General features: G+C 59.6%; 1 protein-coding gene across 1 annotated transcript in view; it reads left to right on the forward strand.

Annotated features, from left to right (window-relative positions):
* The window catches only part of ERBB3 (erb-b2 receptor tyrosine kinase 3), a 45,266-nt gene that overhangs the window by 22,070 nt on the left and 6,379 nt on the right, over positions 1 to 16,817 (forward strand). Inside the window, exons 7-24 of the mRNA XM_075901916.2 lie at positions 655 to 796; positions 1,786 to 1,899; positions 2,209 to 2,329; positions 3,218 to 3,291; positions 3,502 to 3,592; positions 3,948 to 4,147; positions 4,390 to 4,522; positions 4,637 to 4,727; positions 6,542 to 6,696; positions 7,237 to 7,290; positions 7,940 to 8,081; positions 9,075 to 9,194; positions 9,374 to 9,472; positions 12,127 to 12,312; positions 13,372 to 13,527; positions 15,765 to 15,840; positions 16,044 to 16,190; positions 16,560 to 16,657. Coding sequence (XP_075758031.2) covers positions 655 to 796; positions 1,786 to 1,899; positions 2,209 to 2,329; positions 3,218 to 3,291; positions 3,502 to 3,592; positions 3,948 to 4,147; positions 4,390 to 4,522; positions 4,637 to 4,727; positions 6,542 to 6,696; positions 7,237 to 7,290; positions 7,940 to 8,081; positions 9,075 to 9,194; positions 9,374 to 9,472; positions 12,127 to 12,312; positions 13,372 to 13,527; positions 15,765 to 15,840; positions 16,044 to 16,190; positions 16,560 to 16,657 — 2,199 coding nt within the window. The remainder of the gene's footprint in view (positions 1 to 654; positions 797 to 1,785; positions 1,900 to 2,208; positions 2,330 to 3,217; positions 3,292 to 3,501; positions 3,593 to 3,947; positions 4,148 to 4,389; positions 4,523 to 4,636; positions 4,728 to 6,541; positions 6,697 to 7,236; positions 7,291 to 7,939; positions 8,082 to 9,074; positions 9,195 to 9,373; positions 9,473 to 12,126; positions 12,313 to 13,371; positions 13,528 to 15,764; positions 15,841 to 16,043; positions 16,191 to 16,559; positions 16,658 to 16,817) is intronic.

A 16,817-nucleotide genomic window follows, 5' to 3' on the forward strand; every position in this document is an offset into this window, starting at 1 on the left:
TCTGTGCTGGGGGCGGGGCGCTGTGTGTCCATGCTGGGGGGGGGCTGTGTCCGTGCTATGGGGGGAGAGGTGCTATGTGTCTGTGCTGGGGGCGGGGCGCTGTGTGTCTGTGCTGGGAGGGGCGCTGTGTGTCTGTGCTGGGGGGGGCGCTGCTGGGGGCGGGGCGCTGTGTGTCTGTGCTGGGGGGGGCGCTGTGTGTCTGTGCTGGGGGCGGGGCGCTGTGTGTCTGTGCTGGGGGCGGGGCGCTGTGTGTCCGTGCTGGGGGCGGGGCGCTGTGTGTCTGTGCTGGGGGCGGGGCGCTGTGTGTCTGTGCTGGGGGGGGCGCTGTGTGTCCGTGCTGGGGGCGGGGCGCTGTGTGTCTGTGCTAGGGGGGCGCTGTGTGTCTGTGCTGGGGGCGGGGCGCTGTGTGTCTGTGCTGGGGGCGGGGCGCTGTGTGTCTGTGCTGGGGGCGGGGCGCTGTGTGTCCGGCTGGGTGACCCCTGCCAAACGGAGAGCTTTGCATGCTCCCCACACGGCGGGCAGGGGCTGTGCTGGAGGGGGTGGGTATCTGTCCGTCTCTCTGTGCTGGGGCGATGGGTGCCTGTTTATAGTCGGGGGGGGGTCTGTGTGTCTCTTCCCATGTGCTGGGGTCCCTGACACTCTGCCCCCCCCCAGGCCTGCCGCCACTTCAACGACAGCGGGGCCTGCGTCCCCCTGTGCCCCCAGCCGTTGATCTACAACAAACTGACCTTCCAGCTGGAGCCCAACCCCGACACCAAGTACCAGTACGGAGGCATCTGCGTCACCAGCTGCCCACGTAAGCCAGGGCCAGGGGGCTTCACGGGGACACTCTGATCTCTCCCTTGGGGGGGGGGGGTTGCTCTCAGCCATCCTGCCTGGGGGGCCCTGCCCCCTCTCGCTCCATCCCCCCAACCCTGCTGCTCACTCTCCCCTGCCCTTGCTCATTTCACCAGGCTGAGGGTTGGGGTGCAGTAGGGGCTGGGGCAGGGGCGGGGGGTTGGGGTGTGGGAGGGACTGGGGCAAGGGGTGGGGTGCAGTAGGGGATGGGGCAGGGGATTGGAATATGGGAGGGGTTCAGGGCTGGGGCAGAGAGTTGGGGTGCAGGAGAGGTTCAGGGCTGGGGGTTGGGGTACAGGAGGGGTTCAGGGCTGGGGGTTGGGGTACAGGAGGGGCTGGGGCAGGGGCTTGGGGTGTGGGAGGGGTTCAGGGCTGCGCTGCGGGTTGGGGTGTGGGAGGGACTCGGGGCTGGACCAGGGGGTTGGCATGTGGGGGGGAGGGTGTGGAGTGTGGGTTCTGGAACACACAGAAAATCTCCCAGGTTGGTTTAGGTAGCAGACTCGGCATTGATCTCCAGCCAGTCTGGGAGGGGTGGCGCCCCTAATCCTGCTCCCTAATGAGACCTTTCCCTGGGGGACAGGTAACTAGGCCCTGTTGCGAGATCCCACCTACGGCTCACACAGCCCTACAGTGTCCCTGCGCCGCCAGGGTCCCCAGCAGTGCCCCACACCACCCATCTGGGGAGGGGAAGTCACCAGGGAATGATCCTTCCCAGTATGCCCTCCCCCCCCACACACACACCAAGGAGCAGCTTTATTATAGCCATTGGGGGAAACCGAGGCACAGAGCCTGGTGGGTTGGCCTGCCTCGAGGGCACACAACCAGCCCACTAGGAGTCCAGGTTCCCAGACACGCTCCCCCCTTCCCCCTCCCGCTCCAACCACTAGGTGCTTTGCCCTCCCTCCCCTGCCTGTAAACTCTCCGGTCACCCACTCCCCCTGCCTGCAGATAACTTCGTGGTGGACCAGAGCTCCTGCGTGCGGGCCTGTCCCAACGATAAGATGGAGGTGGAGAAGAATGGCCTCAAGATGTGTGAGCCATGCTCTGGACTCTGCCCTAAAGGTACCTGGGGGCCCGGGGCGGCTCGGACCCTGGTGGCAGGTGCCGTGTTGGTCTCTGGGGACCTGCTCTAACGCGGGGTGTGGCATACCCCACCGGGGGGGGGGGGGGAGAGAACAGGCTGATGCTGAGGGAACTCAGGAGTCCGGCCTCCAGCGCTGACCCTCCGTCCCTCCCGGAGCCGTGGGCAAAGCCCAGGAGTCCCCTGAACGGATTTGCCCCCTTTGGGGGCTGCATGGGGGGGGGGGGCACGGCCCAGGCACTTCTGCAGGCTTCTTATGTGGCTCCTTCCCTCCCCCTCCTGCCTTCCAGCCTGCGAGGGGACGGGCTCTGGGAGCAAGTACCAGACCGTCGACTCGAGCAACATCGACAAGTTCGTCAACTGCACCAAGATCCTTGGCAACCTGGACTTCCTCATCACAGGGCTGGAGGGGTGAGTGGCAGCCCCTCGGCGTCCCGGGGGAGGCTGTGGGATGGGGAGAGAGGGTCCTTCCCCAGCCACCGTGCTGCAGCCCCCTCTGGGGCGGGGCCCAGCAGCTGGTTCGCCCCCGCAGCGCGGCTCTGGGCCCCTGCCATGCTGGTGACTCAGGGCTGGGCTCTGGGGCAAGGACGCTGGACCCCTTGGAAGAGCAGGGATTCGGGAGGGGGGATCTGGCCAGGTTGGCAGGTCAAGGGGCAAGTGAGAGATTTAATAGCCCCGGGAGGCCTGGGCTTCGGTCTCAGGTCTTATGGTGCTCTGGGGCATGGAGGCCATCACTGAGAGCCAGGGGAGAGCGCCCCCTGCTGGCCACTGCCCTTCTCCCTGCAGCCCAGCACCCTCTGCCCCTCTCCCTGCAGCACAGCACCCCCTAGTGACCAGCCCAGCGCCCTCTGCCCCTCTCCCTGCAGCAGAGCGCCCCCTGCTGGCCACTGCTCCCTCCCTGCAGCATAGCGCCCCCTAGTGACCAGCCCTGGCACTCAGGAGAGCGCCCCCTGCTGCCTCCTGCTCTTCTCCCTGCAGCACAACACCCCCTAGTGCCCAACCCAGCACCCTCTGCCCATCTCCCTGCAGCACAGTGCCTCCTAGTAACCAGCTCTGGCACTCAGGAGAACGCCCCCTGCTGCCCCCTGCCCCCTCCCTGCATCACAGCGCCCCCTAGTGCCCAGCCCGGACACCCAGTGGAGAGCGCCCCCTGCTGGCCCCTCCCTGCAGCCCAGTGCCCCCTAGTGCCCAGCCCTGACACCCAGGGCAGAGCGGTACCATCTGGCCGAGCTGGGCTCAGCTGGGCCAGTGGTTGTGACGGTGTCTGAATTTTGTTCCCTCCCTCTCCCCACCATGCAGGGACCCCTGGCACAACATCTCCGCCCTGGACCCCGAGAAGCTGAATGTCTTCCGGACAGTGCAGGAGATCACAGGTGAGGAGTGGGCAGGGCTGGTGGGGCAGAGCAGGGGGGTGAGGGGCTAATCCCCTTGAGCCTATACAGAGCCAGGCCAGGCCTAACAGCTCCCGAACGGCTCTGTGACCTGGGGGGCGGGCCCTGGGTGCCTGGGGAGGGAGCAGTGCTGGAGGAGGCTGAAGAGGAAGGGGGGGCATTTCTGACTCTCTGGCTGCTCCCCCCCCCCAGGTTATCTGAACATCCAGTCATGGCCCAAGCACATGAACAACTTCAGCGTCTTCTCCAACCTCATCACCATCGGGGGCCGGAGCCTGTACAAGTGAGACCCCCCCAGCCCTGCAGAACCCCCCAGGCCGGGGAGGGCTTCCCTGACCCATAGAGCATGGGGGAGCTTTCCCCCAGCCCCTTGCCCATCAGCATCGGCGTCCCTGCAAGCGGGGCTGTGGCTCAGGGCAGGGAGGAGGGTGGGGGGAAGGGGAGGGTGGAGCCGCTGGTTGGGGACTAAGAGCCGGCCCCTGTCCGTGGCTGCATTTGAAACTCAGCCCCGTTCCTAGCGGGATGGGAGGGTCCATTTCCCGAGTAGCACCTGGGATCCCAGGTCGTTGGCCCTGCCCCCCGGTCCTGGGATCAGAGCCCCCCGCGCCGTCGGGCTGACCCGGCGCCTCCATCCCCAGCCGCGGCTTCTCCCTGCTGATCATGAAGAACCTGAACGTGACCTCGCTGGGGCTGCGGTCGCTGCGGGAGGTCAGTGCGGGCAAGGTGTACATCACCGAGAACCGGCAGCTCTGCTACCACCACACGGTCAACTGGACCCTGCTGTCCCGCCGCAAGAGCGACCTGGACATCAAGAACAACAAGCCCCGCAGCAAGTGCGGTGAGTGGGGGCAGCTGGGGGGTCTAGCGGGGGAGAGGTGGGCACAGGGGGCTGGGAGCCAGGTTCTACCCCTAGATCTGGGAGGGGAGTAGGGTCTAGTGGTTAGGGGGGATGGGCTGAGCTCCATCCCTGGATCTGGCATGGGACTGGGGGTGCATGAGCGCCTGGGTGGGAGAGGGGAGCAGAGGAGAGTGGGGGGCTGCAGGAACTCACCCCAGTGCTGAGCCTTGGCTCTCCTGCAGTGCAAGAAGGGAAGGTGTGTGACCCGCTCTGCACCAGCAACGGCTGCTGGGGGCCCGGCCCCGACCAGTGCGTCTCCTGCCGCAACTACAGCCGGGAAGGGATCTGTGTGGCAACCTGCCACTTCTACCAGGGGTGAGGAGGACTGGGAGTGGGGGAGGGGGGCCTGTGTGGAAAGATGGGGGGGCAAGGAGACATGTGAGACCCCCGGGAGGCCTCGCTACTCACCCCACCCCCTTTGTCGTGCAGGGAGACCCGGGAGTATGCCCACGGGGGTGAATGCTACCAGTGCCATCCAGAGTGCCAGTGGATGGAGGACAACCTGACCTGCAACGGCTCGGTGCGGTGCTGGCGCAGGGCCTTTCTCCTCAGGGGCGGGGTGGGAAATGGGGCAGGGGGCCTGTTTCCTCTAGGGCACAGGTTCCCAAACTGGGGGTTGTGGTGTGAAAAATTCCAGGGGGGCACAAGGCGACCCAGCTCCCCCCCCCCCCACCCCCGGTCAATCTCCCCCCAAGACAGAGCCCATGCTGGTAGGTCGCACCAGCTTCCTGCGGCATGGGAGGGGGAGCGGGGGCATCTCAGGAAGTGCGTTCCGCCTGCTGCCTCCCCCGGGAGGGGAGTCCTGGATCCGCACCAAGTCCAGCTGCTCAGGCAGCGCGCGCCTTGCTCCTTGCTCCTCGCTCCCCGTGCAGTTGGCTGAGCAGTTGGAGCTAGTGAAGACCGGGGACGCCCCCCTCCCGCGCAGGAAGGCAGCAGGCGGAAGGAAGTCGCTGGTACACAACAGACCCGGCTTTTCAGGCAGCACGCCAGCTGTTTGGGGAGGGGAAGCAGCGCACGCGCTTCCTGAGACCCCGGACCTGGCGTGCCGCTGCGGGACCCCCAGGTAGCAGCTTAGCTGTCCCCTCCCCTCACCCAGATCCCCATAAGTACCCTGCCCCTGCCCAGACCCCCACGAGTACCCTGCTCAGGGCCCCCCCAGCCACCCCACCAGCACCCTGCCCCCTGGCTGGACCCCATCCATCACACTGCCCAGACACCGCCAGCACCCTGCCTCTGCCTCCTAGCCAGACTTCCACCAGCACCCTGCTCCTGCCCCCGCCTGGCCGGACACCGACCCCAGCTTGCTCCTGCACCCTATTTTCCACCCAGATTTTGCACCCCATCCCTATCCCACTCACTGGCACAATGGCTCCCTTGTCCCACACACTGGAACCCTCATTTTTGGCCCCACCTCAGAGTGTAGAGGGGCCCACAAATTCCACTTACCCTGGAACCCCAGAAGAGTTAATCTGGCCTGAAGCCTTGAACCTCAGTCCTACCTCCCCTCCCTGCATGGGGCTGGGGGAGGGAGGTTTTTCAGTTGGGCCCACATCAGAGGGGCTTAGAGGGGTTGTTTTTTTGCATCTCACTTGTATGGTCCCTGACTGATTTTCCTGTGGGTCAGTGACCCCTGACCCAAAGCAGGTTCCCCGCCCCTCCCCTCCCCTAAGTAAAGACAATGCTGAAACGTTTGTGTTGGACATATTTTATTTAAAAATGAAGCCTGGCCCACAAGCCCCCAATTGAGGCCAAGCCCCCCTCTGGCTGCAGCATCATAACACCCCTGCATCCCCACGGCCTCCCCCAACCCTGAGCCTATCATACACCGGAACCCCCTGTCCTGAGCCTCCCACATCCCCACTCTTCTGCCACAGTGCTACTGCACAATCCACACACTGCAGATCTGTGTCCTGTGCCCATCGTACTCCCAACCCCCCTGCCCTGAGCCCCGCACAGAGCCCACCCCAAACTCCTGCACCCCCACAGCCACAAGACCCCAACACTGTCCAGCCTGGAGACCCCTCCCTGAGCCAGCAGCCCCTTCTCCACCTCCTCCTGCACCCAAATTCCCTCCCAGAGCTTGCACCTCTCGCCCCTCCCCGCACCCAAAGCCCTCGTTCCAAACCTAGGATTTCCCAGCTCGTGAAGAAAATGCCGAAAAGTTTGGGAACCGCTGCTCTAGGGGGCACTGGCTCCCACCCAGCCCCAGGGCAGGGGCTGTCTGGCTCAGGAGAGCAGGGAATGGGGCACTGGGCCTGGCCCCTCTGGGGGGGCCAGAAGGGGTTATGGGTCCGTCCCAGCCCCTTCCTGACTCCGTCTTGCCCCCCCCCCCAGGGTGCGGAAGCCTGCGTGCAGTGTGCCCGGTACAAGGACGGCCCGCACTGTGTGGAGAGCTGCCCCGAGGGCATCCTGGGCGAGAAGGGGCCCATCTACAAGTACCCGGATGCCAACCGCGAGTGCCGCCCCTGCCATGAGAACTGCACACGGGGGTGAGAGCAGCAGGCCCTGGCAGGGGTGGGGGGGCCCCGATCCTGCAGCCTAGCCCCCCTTCCCCTTTCCTGGACCACAGCTGAGCTGTGGGGATTCTGCAGGGCTGGACATAGAGGGAGGGATGTGGGGAGAGGGGCAAAGGACACCCCCCTTCCCCACCAGGCAGTGGGCTTGGGGCTCGGCTGCAACTCCTCCCCTGGCTCCTGAGACTGTTGGGGGGGCTGTGAAAGGGGCATCTGGGGAGGCACTGACCCAGGGGGGCGGGCGCAGGAAGGTAGCACATGGAGCATCTGTGCTGGAGGGGTTTCCCAAGAACCATCTCTGTGTGGTTCTCAGGGCCAGGGAGAGAACCCAGGAGTCCTGGCTCCCAGCAACCCCTGCTCTAACCACTAGCTCCCACTCCCCTCCCAAAGGCAGGGAGAGAACCCAGGAGTCCTGGCTCCCAGCCCCTCTCCTCTCTGCCCTCCTTCCCCTGACCCTGATGCTGTCTGCAGCTCCCGTCCGTCCGTGGGATGATCAGCGAGTTCTGTCTCTTGCAGGTGCGTTGGGCCGCAGCTCCAGGACTGCCTCAGAGATCCCCTGCCCGTCATCAGGTACCTGTCCCAGCTGGCTGCTGCTCTGTGGGGCTCTGACCCAGCCCGAGGGCCCCTCAGCTACAGGCCAGGCAAGGGCCTGTCCATACCGACACCCTGATCTGGGTGGGGCTGGGACTGGGCTCCTGCATGGATTGAGTTTAACAGTTCTCAGCCCAGCCTTAGCTGGTACTCTCAGGGTGCAGGCCCCTCCTGGCTAGCATAGGGGGTCTTGCCTTGTTCTGGGGCAGTCCCGGGGCACCCTGCCTGGCACCCAGGAGAGCCAGGTCACTAGACACAGCTTCAGTCCCCCTCCCCCACCATGCCAGGCCCCCTCACCTGGATGCTGGCATGGCATGAACCAGCTGCTGAGGGTGGGGCTGGGCCATCTCTTGGGCTCACTCCCCTCCCCCGATTGCCCTGTAGCATCCTCTCCTAGCCTCTGCGGGAACAGCCCCATGGCCATTCCAGAGATCTGGGGCCCCCCAGGCCAGCATGGCAGAGGGGGCGTGTGGTCCCCGACATCCCCACTCCCTCCCCAATGGGCCTCCACCAGGCCAGTCCCATGGGCAGGAGGGGCAGAGATGCTTGGGGACAAGGGTGGGGCTGGGATGCTTGCGGGATCGCGCCAGCCCTTGGCTCCAGCTGACTCCTCGCATCTGTGCCCCAGGAAAAACCCCACAGTCATTGCCATGATGGTCGTGGGCTGCCTCTTCGCCTTCTGCTCCTGCTTCCTGCTCACGCTCCTCTACTGGCGCGGCAAGAAGATCCAAAAGAAGCGGGCGATGCGCCGATACCTGGAGCGGGGAGAGGTGAGCCCCCCCCCGCCGACCCCCTTGTGAGCACGGCTCCCGGCTGCCCCGCAGGGGAGAGACTCAGGAGCTGCGGAGGGGAAGGCTCTTGCGCGCACAGCACGCTTAGGTGATGGGGCAGAAGGGAAGGTTGTGCTAGGAGAGTAAAGGGCTCCTTTGCCGGTGCCCCGCACTCCTGCCCCCTGCTAGCCCAGCCCTGGACTCCCCCAGCCCTGCCGGTGCTCCCCACTCCTGCCCCCTGCTAGCCGAGCCCTGGACTCCCCCAGACCTGCCGGTGCTCCCCACTCCTGCCCCCTGCTAGCCCAGCCCTGGGCTCCCCCAGCCCTGCCGGTGCTCCCCACTCCTTCCCCCTGCTAGCCCAGCCCTGGGCTCCCCCAGCCCTGCCAGTGCTCCCCACTCCTTCCCCCTGCTAGCCTGGCCCTGAGCTCCCCCCCAGCCCTGCCAGTGCTCCCCACTCCTTCCCCCTGCTAGCCTGGCCCTGAGCTCCCCCCCAGCCCTGCCAGTGCTCCCCACTCCTTCCCCCTGCTAGTCCAGCCCTGGGCTCCCCCAGCCCTGCCGGTGCTCCCCACTCCTGCCCCCTGCTAGCCCAGCCCTGGACTCCCCCAGCCCTGCCGGTGCTCCCCACTCCTTCCCCCTGCTAGCCCGGCCCTGGGCTCCCCCAGCCCTGCTGGTGCACCCTACTCCTGACCCCTGCTAGCCTGGCCCTGAGCTCCCCCCAGCCCTGCCATTGCCCCCTGCCAGCCCAGCCCAGCCCTGGGCTCCCCCCGCCCTGCACAGAACCCCTCAGTCTTGACCTGGGACTGAAGACAAATGAGAAGCGCAGGGAGAGGGGCCCAAATCACTCCCTGGGGCTAGCCCTGGCTGGGGGAGGGTTTGCTACTTCTCTGGGAGCCAGGGGCCCTTGCTGGGGGGCGGGGAGCAATGATGCAGCAAGGGGTCCAGGAGGGGCTGGGCCCCAGTGCTGGTTCGACCCGTCTCTGTTCCCCGGGGCAGAGCCTCGAGCCCCTGGACCCGAGCGAGAAAGCCAACAAGGTGCTGGCCCGGATTTTCAAGGAGACGGAGCTGAGGAAGCTGAAGGTCCTGGGGTCGGGCGTGTTCGGGACAGTGCACAAGGTGAGGGGGAGACTGAGGCGCGGGCTCTGGCGGCAGCATGTCCTGGGCACAAGGCAGCTCAGGGGCACCCTCTGTCCCGGAGCAGCCGCAGCTGCCCTGGAGGGTGTGGTCTCGCTGCTGGGGGCGGGGCAGCCCCGGGATCCCAGCTCTGCTCACGTTGTGGGCTCCTCTCCTGCCAGGGCGTCTGGATCCCGGATGGAGATTCCATCAAGATCCCCGTCAGCATCAAGGTGATCCAGGACCGGAGCGGCCGGCAGACCTTCCACGCCGTCACTGACGTGAGTGAGGGCCCCGCCCCCCCACCTGGGGCCAGGTGATTGGCCCATATGGCCCAGGGTGCCTGAGCCCGCTGCACAGCCCCTGCCCACTGGCCCGGTCACTCTGGTTCCTGATAGGACGTCAGGCTCAAAATTCTCTGTCATTTCCCACGCTCCAGGGACATCCGCTCTCGCCCGTTCCTAGGGGCTCAGGTGACACACTGCGGGTTTGCGGGGTCTTTTACCGGCAAAAGAGCCTTTCCCAGTAATCTCCAACTTACTCTCTGTTTCTTAACAATCATCAAAACCAGAGGAGCCATGCGAAGCATCCCGTGCGGTGCTCCCACCCCAAGTAAGACAGCTGAACCAGTCAGGATTGGGTCCATCTGGGGGGGCTCCAGGTTCCACCTGGTGTCATTGGCACAGGGTGGCGATCTGGCAGCTCTGATCTTAGGGCTGCGTCCTGGAGCTGGTTCCCAACAAACTCCCTTTTGGGCCCTAGTTTATATAGTGGAACTCAAGTCCTGCTTAGCTCAATCATCACCGCTTATTTTACTCAAATGTTACTAACCAGTCCTAACATAAGAATGGCCATCGGGTCAGACCAGTGGCCAATGCCAGATGCCCCAGAGGGAATGAACAGAACAGGGAATCGTCAAGTAATTCCCACCCCTGTCAGAGGCTAATGACCATTCCTACCCAACCTAGCTAATAGCCATTAATGACCTATCCTCCATGAATGTATCTAGCTCTTTTTTGAACCCTGTTAAAGTCCTGGCCTTCACAACATCCTCTGGCAAGGAGTTCCACAGATTGACTATGTGTTGCATGAAGTAGTACTTCCTTTTGTCAGTTTTAAACCCGCTGCCTATTAATTTCATTTGGTGACCCCAAGTTCTTATATTATGGGAACAAGTAAACAATTTGTCCTGATTCACTTTCTTCACACCAATCATGATTTTATAGACCTCTACCCTATCCCCCCTGAGTCTCCTCTTTTCTAAGCTGAAAGTCCCCATCTTTTTAACCTCTCTTCATATAGGACCCGTTCCAAACCCCTCATAATTTTTGTTGCCCTTTTCTGAACTTTTTCCAATGCTCAGGTATCTTTTTTGAGATGAGGCAACCACATCTGCACGTAGTATTCAAGATGTGTGTGTACCCAGGGCCAGATTATCCATTAGGCACAGTGCCTAGGGTCCGTGGACAAACTTAGGGCCTACAAAAAGTTCAGGTAAAAAAAATTCATAATGGACTTGAAAGAAAATAAAACTGCTAAATCAAATTACACAGTCACAGCAGCAACACATCCTCATGGCCCCCTATAAAATGATTAACTATCAGGTACCATCCAAAGTATAATTGTAGTATACATCGACATGGTTGTTATTTTAGCCTGAAGTACCATGAATTGCTCATACAGTGCACCACTTTCAAGAGTGAAACTTGAAGTGGGCGATATTAGACGTACAGGTGAGAGGGCATTTCACCCTTATATAATCTAATTTAAAGGCCCATGGTACGCCTAGGGCCTGTGAAGACCTTAATCCAGCCCTGGGTGTACCGTGGATTTATGCAAAGACAATAAGATACTCTCTATCTTTTTCCCTATCCCTTTGTTAATGATCCCCCTGTTAATGATTTGTTAATGTTCTGTTGTGCTTTTTTGAGCGCTGCTGTCTAATTACCTATACTGTCACTGAATTGCCTAACCAATCGTGCCCTACTACGTTAATGGATTTACACCTGGCAAAATGAATTATACAGCAGCCAGAAACAATTACAAAGCAGACAGACCAACAATGGGAAAGCGAGGGCTGTAATCATAGAATGAGGATTTTACAACCCAACTCTTGGGAAGTGGTTTCTGGCCAGAGGAGATGCTGTCACACTGAGTTTTCTTGAACCAGTTTTGAGCTTTATCTGGTTACAGCAGGTGTCCTTAGGGTGGGTCTCCTTCTGGAGAGCCTGGGGGTGACACTATTGGAATGCAGCTTAGATGGTATGTGAGAATGTGAGTCCCTGCTTGACAACTAATGGCGGCTGTTCTTTCAGTGTGCGGATGAAAGCCTTACCCTTTGGCCTTACAATATGGCTGCAGAAAAAGGCCTTATCCATACACAGTGCTTTAAAAACCCATGATACACTTCAGTGTGCCACAAGAAACCAGGTGGAGGGGAAGCCTGTGCCCCCCTCTGGGCCTTACTTGTGCACCCCAATCTCCCCCTGGCATTAGAGGGTGCCTGGCCATTTGGCTGGGCTCAAATCCCAGTGGTGGGTAGTTCTGCAGGGAAGTGAGGTTAGAATCAAATTCCAGTGGTGGGGAGTTCCACAGGGAAACACAGTTTGAATCAAATTCCAGTGGTGGGGCATTCCACAGGGAAGCATGGCTGGGGATCAAATTCCAGTGGTGGGGAGTTCCACAGGGAAGCATGGCCGGGGATCAAATTCCAGTGGTGGGGCGTTCCACAGGGAAGCATGGCCGGGGATCAAATTCCAGTGGTGGGGCGTTCCACAGGGAAGCATGGCTGGGGATCAAATTCCAGTGGTGGGGAGTTCCACAGGAAAGCATGGTTGGGATCAAATTCCAGTGGTGGGGAGTTCCACAGGGGAGCACAAAAGCTGGAGGCGGAGCCAAGGCTGTAACAGGCTCCTGTCTCCCTCTGGCCCTGCAGCACATGTTGGCCATCGGCAGCCTGGAGCACGCCTACATCGTGCGGCTGCTGGGCATCTGTCCCGGGACCCAGCTGCAGCTGGTGACGCAGCTGCTGCCGCTGGGTTCGCTGCTGGAGTACGTGCGCAAGAACAAGGACAGCATCGGGCCGCAGCTTCTGCTCAACTGGTGCGTGCAGGTTGCCAAGGTGAGTTGCCCCTCCGCTCTTGATGGAGTTTCCCCGGGAATCCCCTCCATGGTGGTGTCCAGCCAACCTGGAGGTGGGGCAATCTGGGGCTGGCAGGGCCCATGCAGAGCTGGGCTTTGGGGGAGGTGTCCTTGGCCGGAGGTGGGCCTGGCTGGGTGGTGCGAGGAGACGAGCAGAGAAGGCTCAGAGGCTGGGGGTTGGCAGCTCCCACTCTGGATGGGGAACCCTTCCCCACACCTGCCCCTGAAGTGCTGCTGCCCTCAAGGGAAGGCGAATCAGGCCTGTTCGTCTCCACTGGGGTGCTGACACTGAATCCTAAGGGAGGGTTGTTCTGAGCATGTCAGTGCTGTTAGTGCCTTCTCTTCTCTTTTGGGGAGGTAGGAGGAGCCTGTGGCGGTATGGGTGGAGCTTTTCCATGGAGGGAGGAGCCTGATGCCATGGGAGGAGCTATGCAGGTTGTGTGTGGACCTTGAGGCTGCACCACTTTAGCAAGTATGCCCTGCTGGCTCTGTAGTTGTGGGTGGAGCTTTGGAGCAATGGGTGGAGCCTAGGATGATGGGTGGAGCTATGCCATCAGAGATGAGAGGAGCTTGATTCTATAGGTTGAGATAGGGCAGTCTGCTGCTCATCACTGGAGCTACGTCTGCACTGCCAGTTTTTGCGGCAGAAAATATGCTAACGAAGGACTCATTTACATGAGTTGCGATCTCATTTGCATATTTTCTGCCGATCCGTTTTTGCACAAAAACAAGCAGTGTGAGTGTTTTCTTTTTGCGCAAAAACCCTTTTTTGCGCACGATCCTTATGCCTCAAAAAAGGAGGTATACCCACCTTGCGCAAAAAGGAAACGTCCACACTGCTTGTTTTTGCACAAAAACCCCTAGCGCAAAAACGGCTCAGCAGAAAATATGCAAATGAGATCGTGACTCATGCAAATGAGTCCCTCATTAGCATATTTTCTGCAGCAGAAACTGGCAGTGTACCCATAGCCTGGGATAAAACTTGAGTGAACCCCTCACCTCACCTACCTGCCTCCTGGTCACCGCCTCTCACTCCCAGGGCATGTACTACTTGGAGGAACACCGGATGGTCCATCGCAACTTGGCCGCCCGCAACGTCCTGCTGAAGTCGCCCAGCCAGGTGCAGGTGGCGGATTTTGGAGTCGCCGATCTGCTCTACCCCGACGACAAGAAATACTTCTACAATGAGATCAAGGTGGGACGCAAGCCCGGGATCCCCGCTTCTTCCCCCCATGCTCATACTGGAGGCCATGGAGCTTCAGGCCCACTCTGGCAGGATGTCCCCTGAGGCTGTCTGCCTGCGTTGGGGTCACCCTGACCTAAGTTCCCTGTAAGTTGCGCGATTGTGCAGCTGCACATCTGTTTTCTGAGCTCTGCTCAGGAGTTCAAAGCTCCTGCACAGGCAGGGAGCTCAGCTGACTGGCAGGGGGAGGGGCATCATCTTGCTAAGCAAGCAGCTAAATGGAGCTAGCTGCTTGCTTTAAACTGAGCAGCTCCCAGAGCAGGTAAAAAACAAGATAAGGAGGAAATAAGTGGCTGGGGGAAGGAGGAAGAGAAGGAGGAAGGGAGTAATTGGCTGAGGGGAAGTCAGAGCGGAAGGGAGTTTGGAAAGTCCCATCTGTATGAGAAGAGAGAGGCAGAAAGACAGCACTCTCAAGCCTGGGAAGGGGGAGATAAGGGGCTGACTGCATGTGGTAGGTGGGGTGGATGCTGACCTATGTGCAGTGAGGTGGAGGCAGGGGGCAGTTTGTTTGGCGTGTCCTGACTCCTTTGCTGCATTCCTCCCTGGCTGGCTGGATTGGAGGGAGGGGAAAAGCAGGCTTCATGGGGGGTGGGGGGGTTGTGTGTTAGGAGGACATTTGCATGATTGCATTTCAAACAAAGCTTGCATAGGTGTTAATGGCTTAAGGTAGGAAAGAAAAAGATTATTTTCACAGAATTTTTTGGAGTGTTGCAGATATCTAAAACTCTGATCAGATAAGGATCTTGCGCAAAAAGGAAACATCCACACTGCTTGTTTTTGTGCAAAAACGGATTGGAAGAGAGTATGCAAATGAAGTGCGAGAAAATGCTAATCCGTGCTTCATTTGCATAGGTTCTTGCGGCAAAACTCATGGTATAGATGTAGCCTATCTGCCTACAAACCCTGAAGCCATGTGTTAATTTGTTCTGGGGCTTCTACTCTTTGAGTTTTGTTACTCTCTAAGGTGCTGCAGGACCATTCGTTTTTTTTTTTTCAGTTAGGGTACATCCACACCTGCACCCTCTTTTGAGAGAGGGATGCAAATGTAGACATTCGAAATTGCAAATGAAGCTGGGATTTAAATATCCCGGGCTTCATTTGCATATTCGCATTATGGTGCTATTTCGAAATAGCGCTATTTCGAAAAAAGAAATGCTTTCTAGACGCGGTTATTTCGAAAGAAAATCCTTCTTCCGAAATAACTGGTAAACCTCATTGTAAGAGGAATAAGGGTTATTTCAGAAGAAGGGTTTTCTCCTGAAATAACCGTGCCTAGACAGCATTTCTTTTTTCGAAATAGCGCTATTTTGAAATCGCGCCATAACGTAAATATGCAAATGAAGCATGGGATATTTAAATCCCGGCTTCATTTGCAGTTTCAAATGTCTACATTTGCATCCCTCTCTCAAAAGTGGGTGCAAGTGTAGACATGCCCTTACAGACTAAAATAGCTACCCCTCTTTGAGTTGGTGACACACACCAGGAGAACTTTTATCTGTTTTTATAGCATAAATCTTAAATATTCCCCAGAGAAAGTGCATACGCCTTAGTGAATGCCTTTTACTTTCCTTCCCGGTGTCAGTAAATATTGTATTAGTCATGCTCACCTTGCAAATACTATTTCTAGTCGACTCATAAATTTGTGTAGCATGTTAAAGCTGAGCTATGTGTGGATAATATGCATTTTGGTGTCTTTACTAGCTTGAGTTAGAAAGGATGATGATACATATACTCCAAGGGTAGTGTTAATTTTCTTTTTTGAGCATTGCTCCTTGTTAACTATCCCTTGTTTTAATATATTTTCTTCCACGTATATGGACTGCTATAGATAGGCAGATAAATAGGTAGGTAGGTAGATAAAATCTGTGTGTTTTGTATTGGTGGTGTACACACACACTCGCACGCACACACTCGCACGCACACACTCGCACGCACACTATCTCAGTTCTGGTGTTGCACATAAGACATTTCAACCCATCCAAAAGAATATTCAACCTGGAATGGAAAATGCTAGAGGGAATACTGACCCTGGCCAGCAAGCAGAGTGGGTGGGGACACGGAGCAGCCCCAATGCCCCCTGGAATCCCGTCCCAGTGGTTTCTCCGGCCCTGGCGTTGCTACATTGGCAGAAGCACCCTCCAAGTGCCCCCTGCCCGGGTAACGCTCCTTCCTCGCCTCTCATCCTGCAGACACCCATTAAATGGATGGCGCTGGAAAGCATCCACTTCGGGAAGTACACGCACCAGAGCGATGTCTGGAGCTACGGTCAGTGCCCGCCGAGCATCGCCCCCAGGAGGCTGGGGCAGCCCGTGGCTGGAGTAGCCAGAAGCTGTCCTCCTCACCAGCACCCTGCCCCACTCCCCACAGTGCCCCACCCTGCCGGGTCCTATGTGCACCCCCCAGCACAGAATTCCCCCCCCCCCAGCCGCCGCTGGCCTGACCCTGGCTCTCATCCCCCGTCCTGGCAGGCGTGACGCTGTGGGAGATGATGACGTTCGGGGCAGAGCCCTACACGGGGATCCGGCTGGCCGAGGTGCCCGACCTGCTGGAGAAAGGCGAGCGGCTCACGCAGCCGCACATCTGCACCATCGACGTCTACATGGTGATGGTGAAATGTGAGTCGTTGCTGCTGGGCGCGTTGTCTCCCTGCCGCCCCCTGCTGGCGGGGCTGGGCCCGGCTCTGGATGCTCTGGTCCCAGCCCTGGGGGGCAGTTTGTGGGGGAGATTGGCCCTGCCCATAAGGCCAGGTCGCACCCGAAAGGGAGGAGCTTTTCCCCATGGTCTTGGGGGAGAGTTGTCAGCTGGGGTACAGCTTGTGGTGGGGGTGGATTAGAGTACAGCCCTGGGCAGACGGCTGGAAGGTCGCTCCCCATGTGCTCTCCTTCTGACCTAGCCTTTCAGGTGGGGCCTACAGTGCGGGGAGGTGTCAGGGGGCTGGGTCTCACTCCCGCTGGACCTCACCCCCCCCCCATTTCCTCCTCCAGGCTGGATGATTGACGAGAATGTCCGTCCCACTTTCAAGGAACTGGCCAATGAGTTCACGCGTATGGCCCGTGACCCACCCCGCTACCTGGTCATCAAGGTCAGTGTGGGTCATTCTCCACGGGGGGAGGGCTGTCCCCAGCCCCTAGCATTCCCCCCGCCCCCATGACATACCTGACTTATGGTTCATTGACCTTTTAAATCCCTCATCTGCCCTCCCCCCCTCCATGTCTGCCCTGCCTGACACATGCACCCCAGGG

Source organism: Pelodiscus sinensis, chromosome 31 (assembly GCF_052426305.1).
Source record: "Pelodiscus sinensis isolate ZL-2025 chromosome 31, ASM5242630v1, whole genome shotgun sequence".
Classification (NCBI taxonomy): Eukaryota; Metazoa; Chordata; order Testudines; family Trionychidae; genus Pelodiscus; species Pelodiscus sinensis.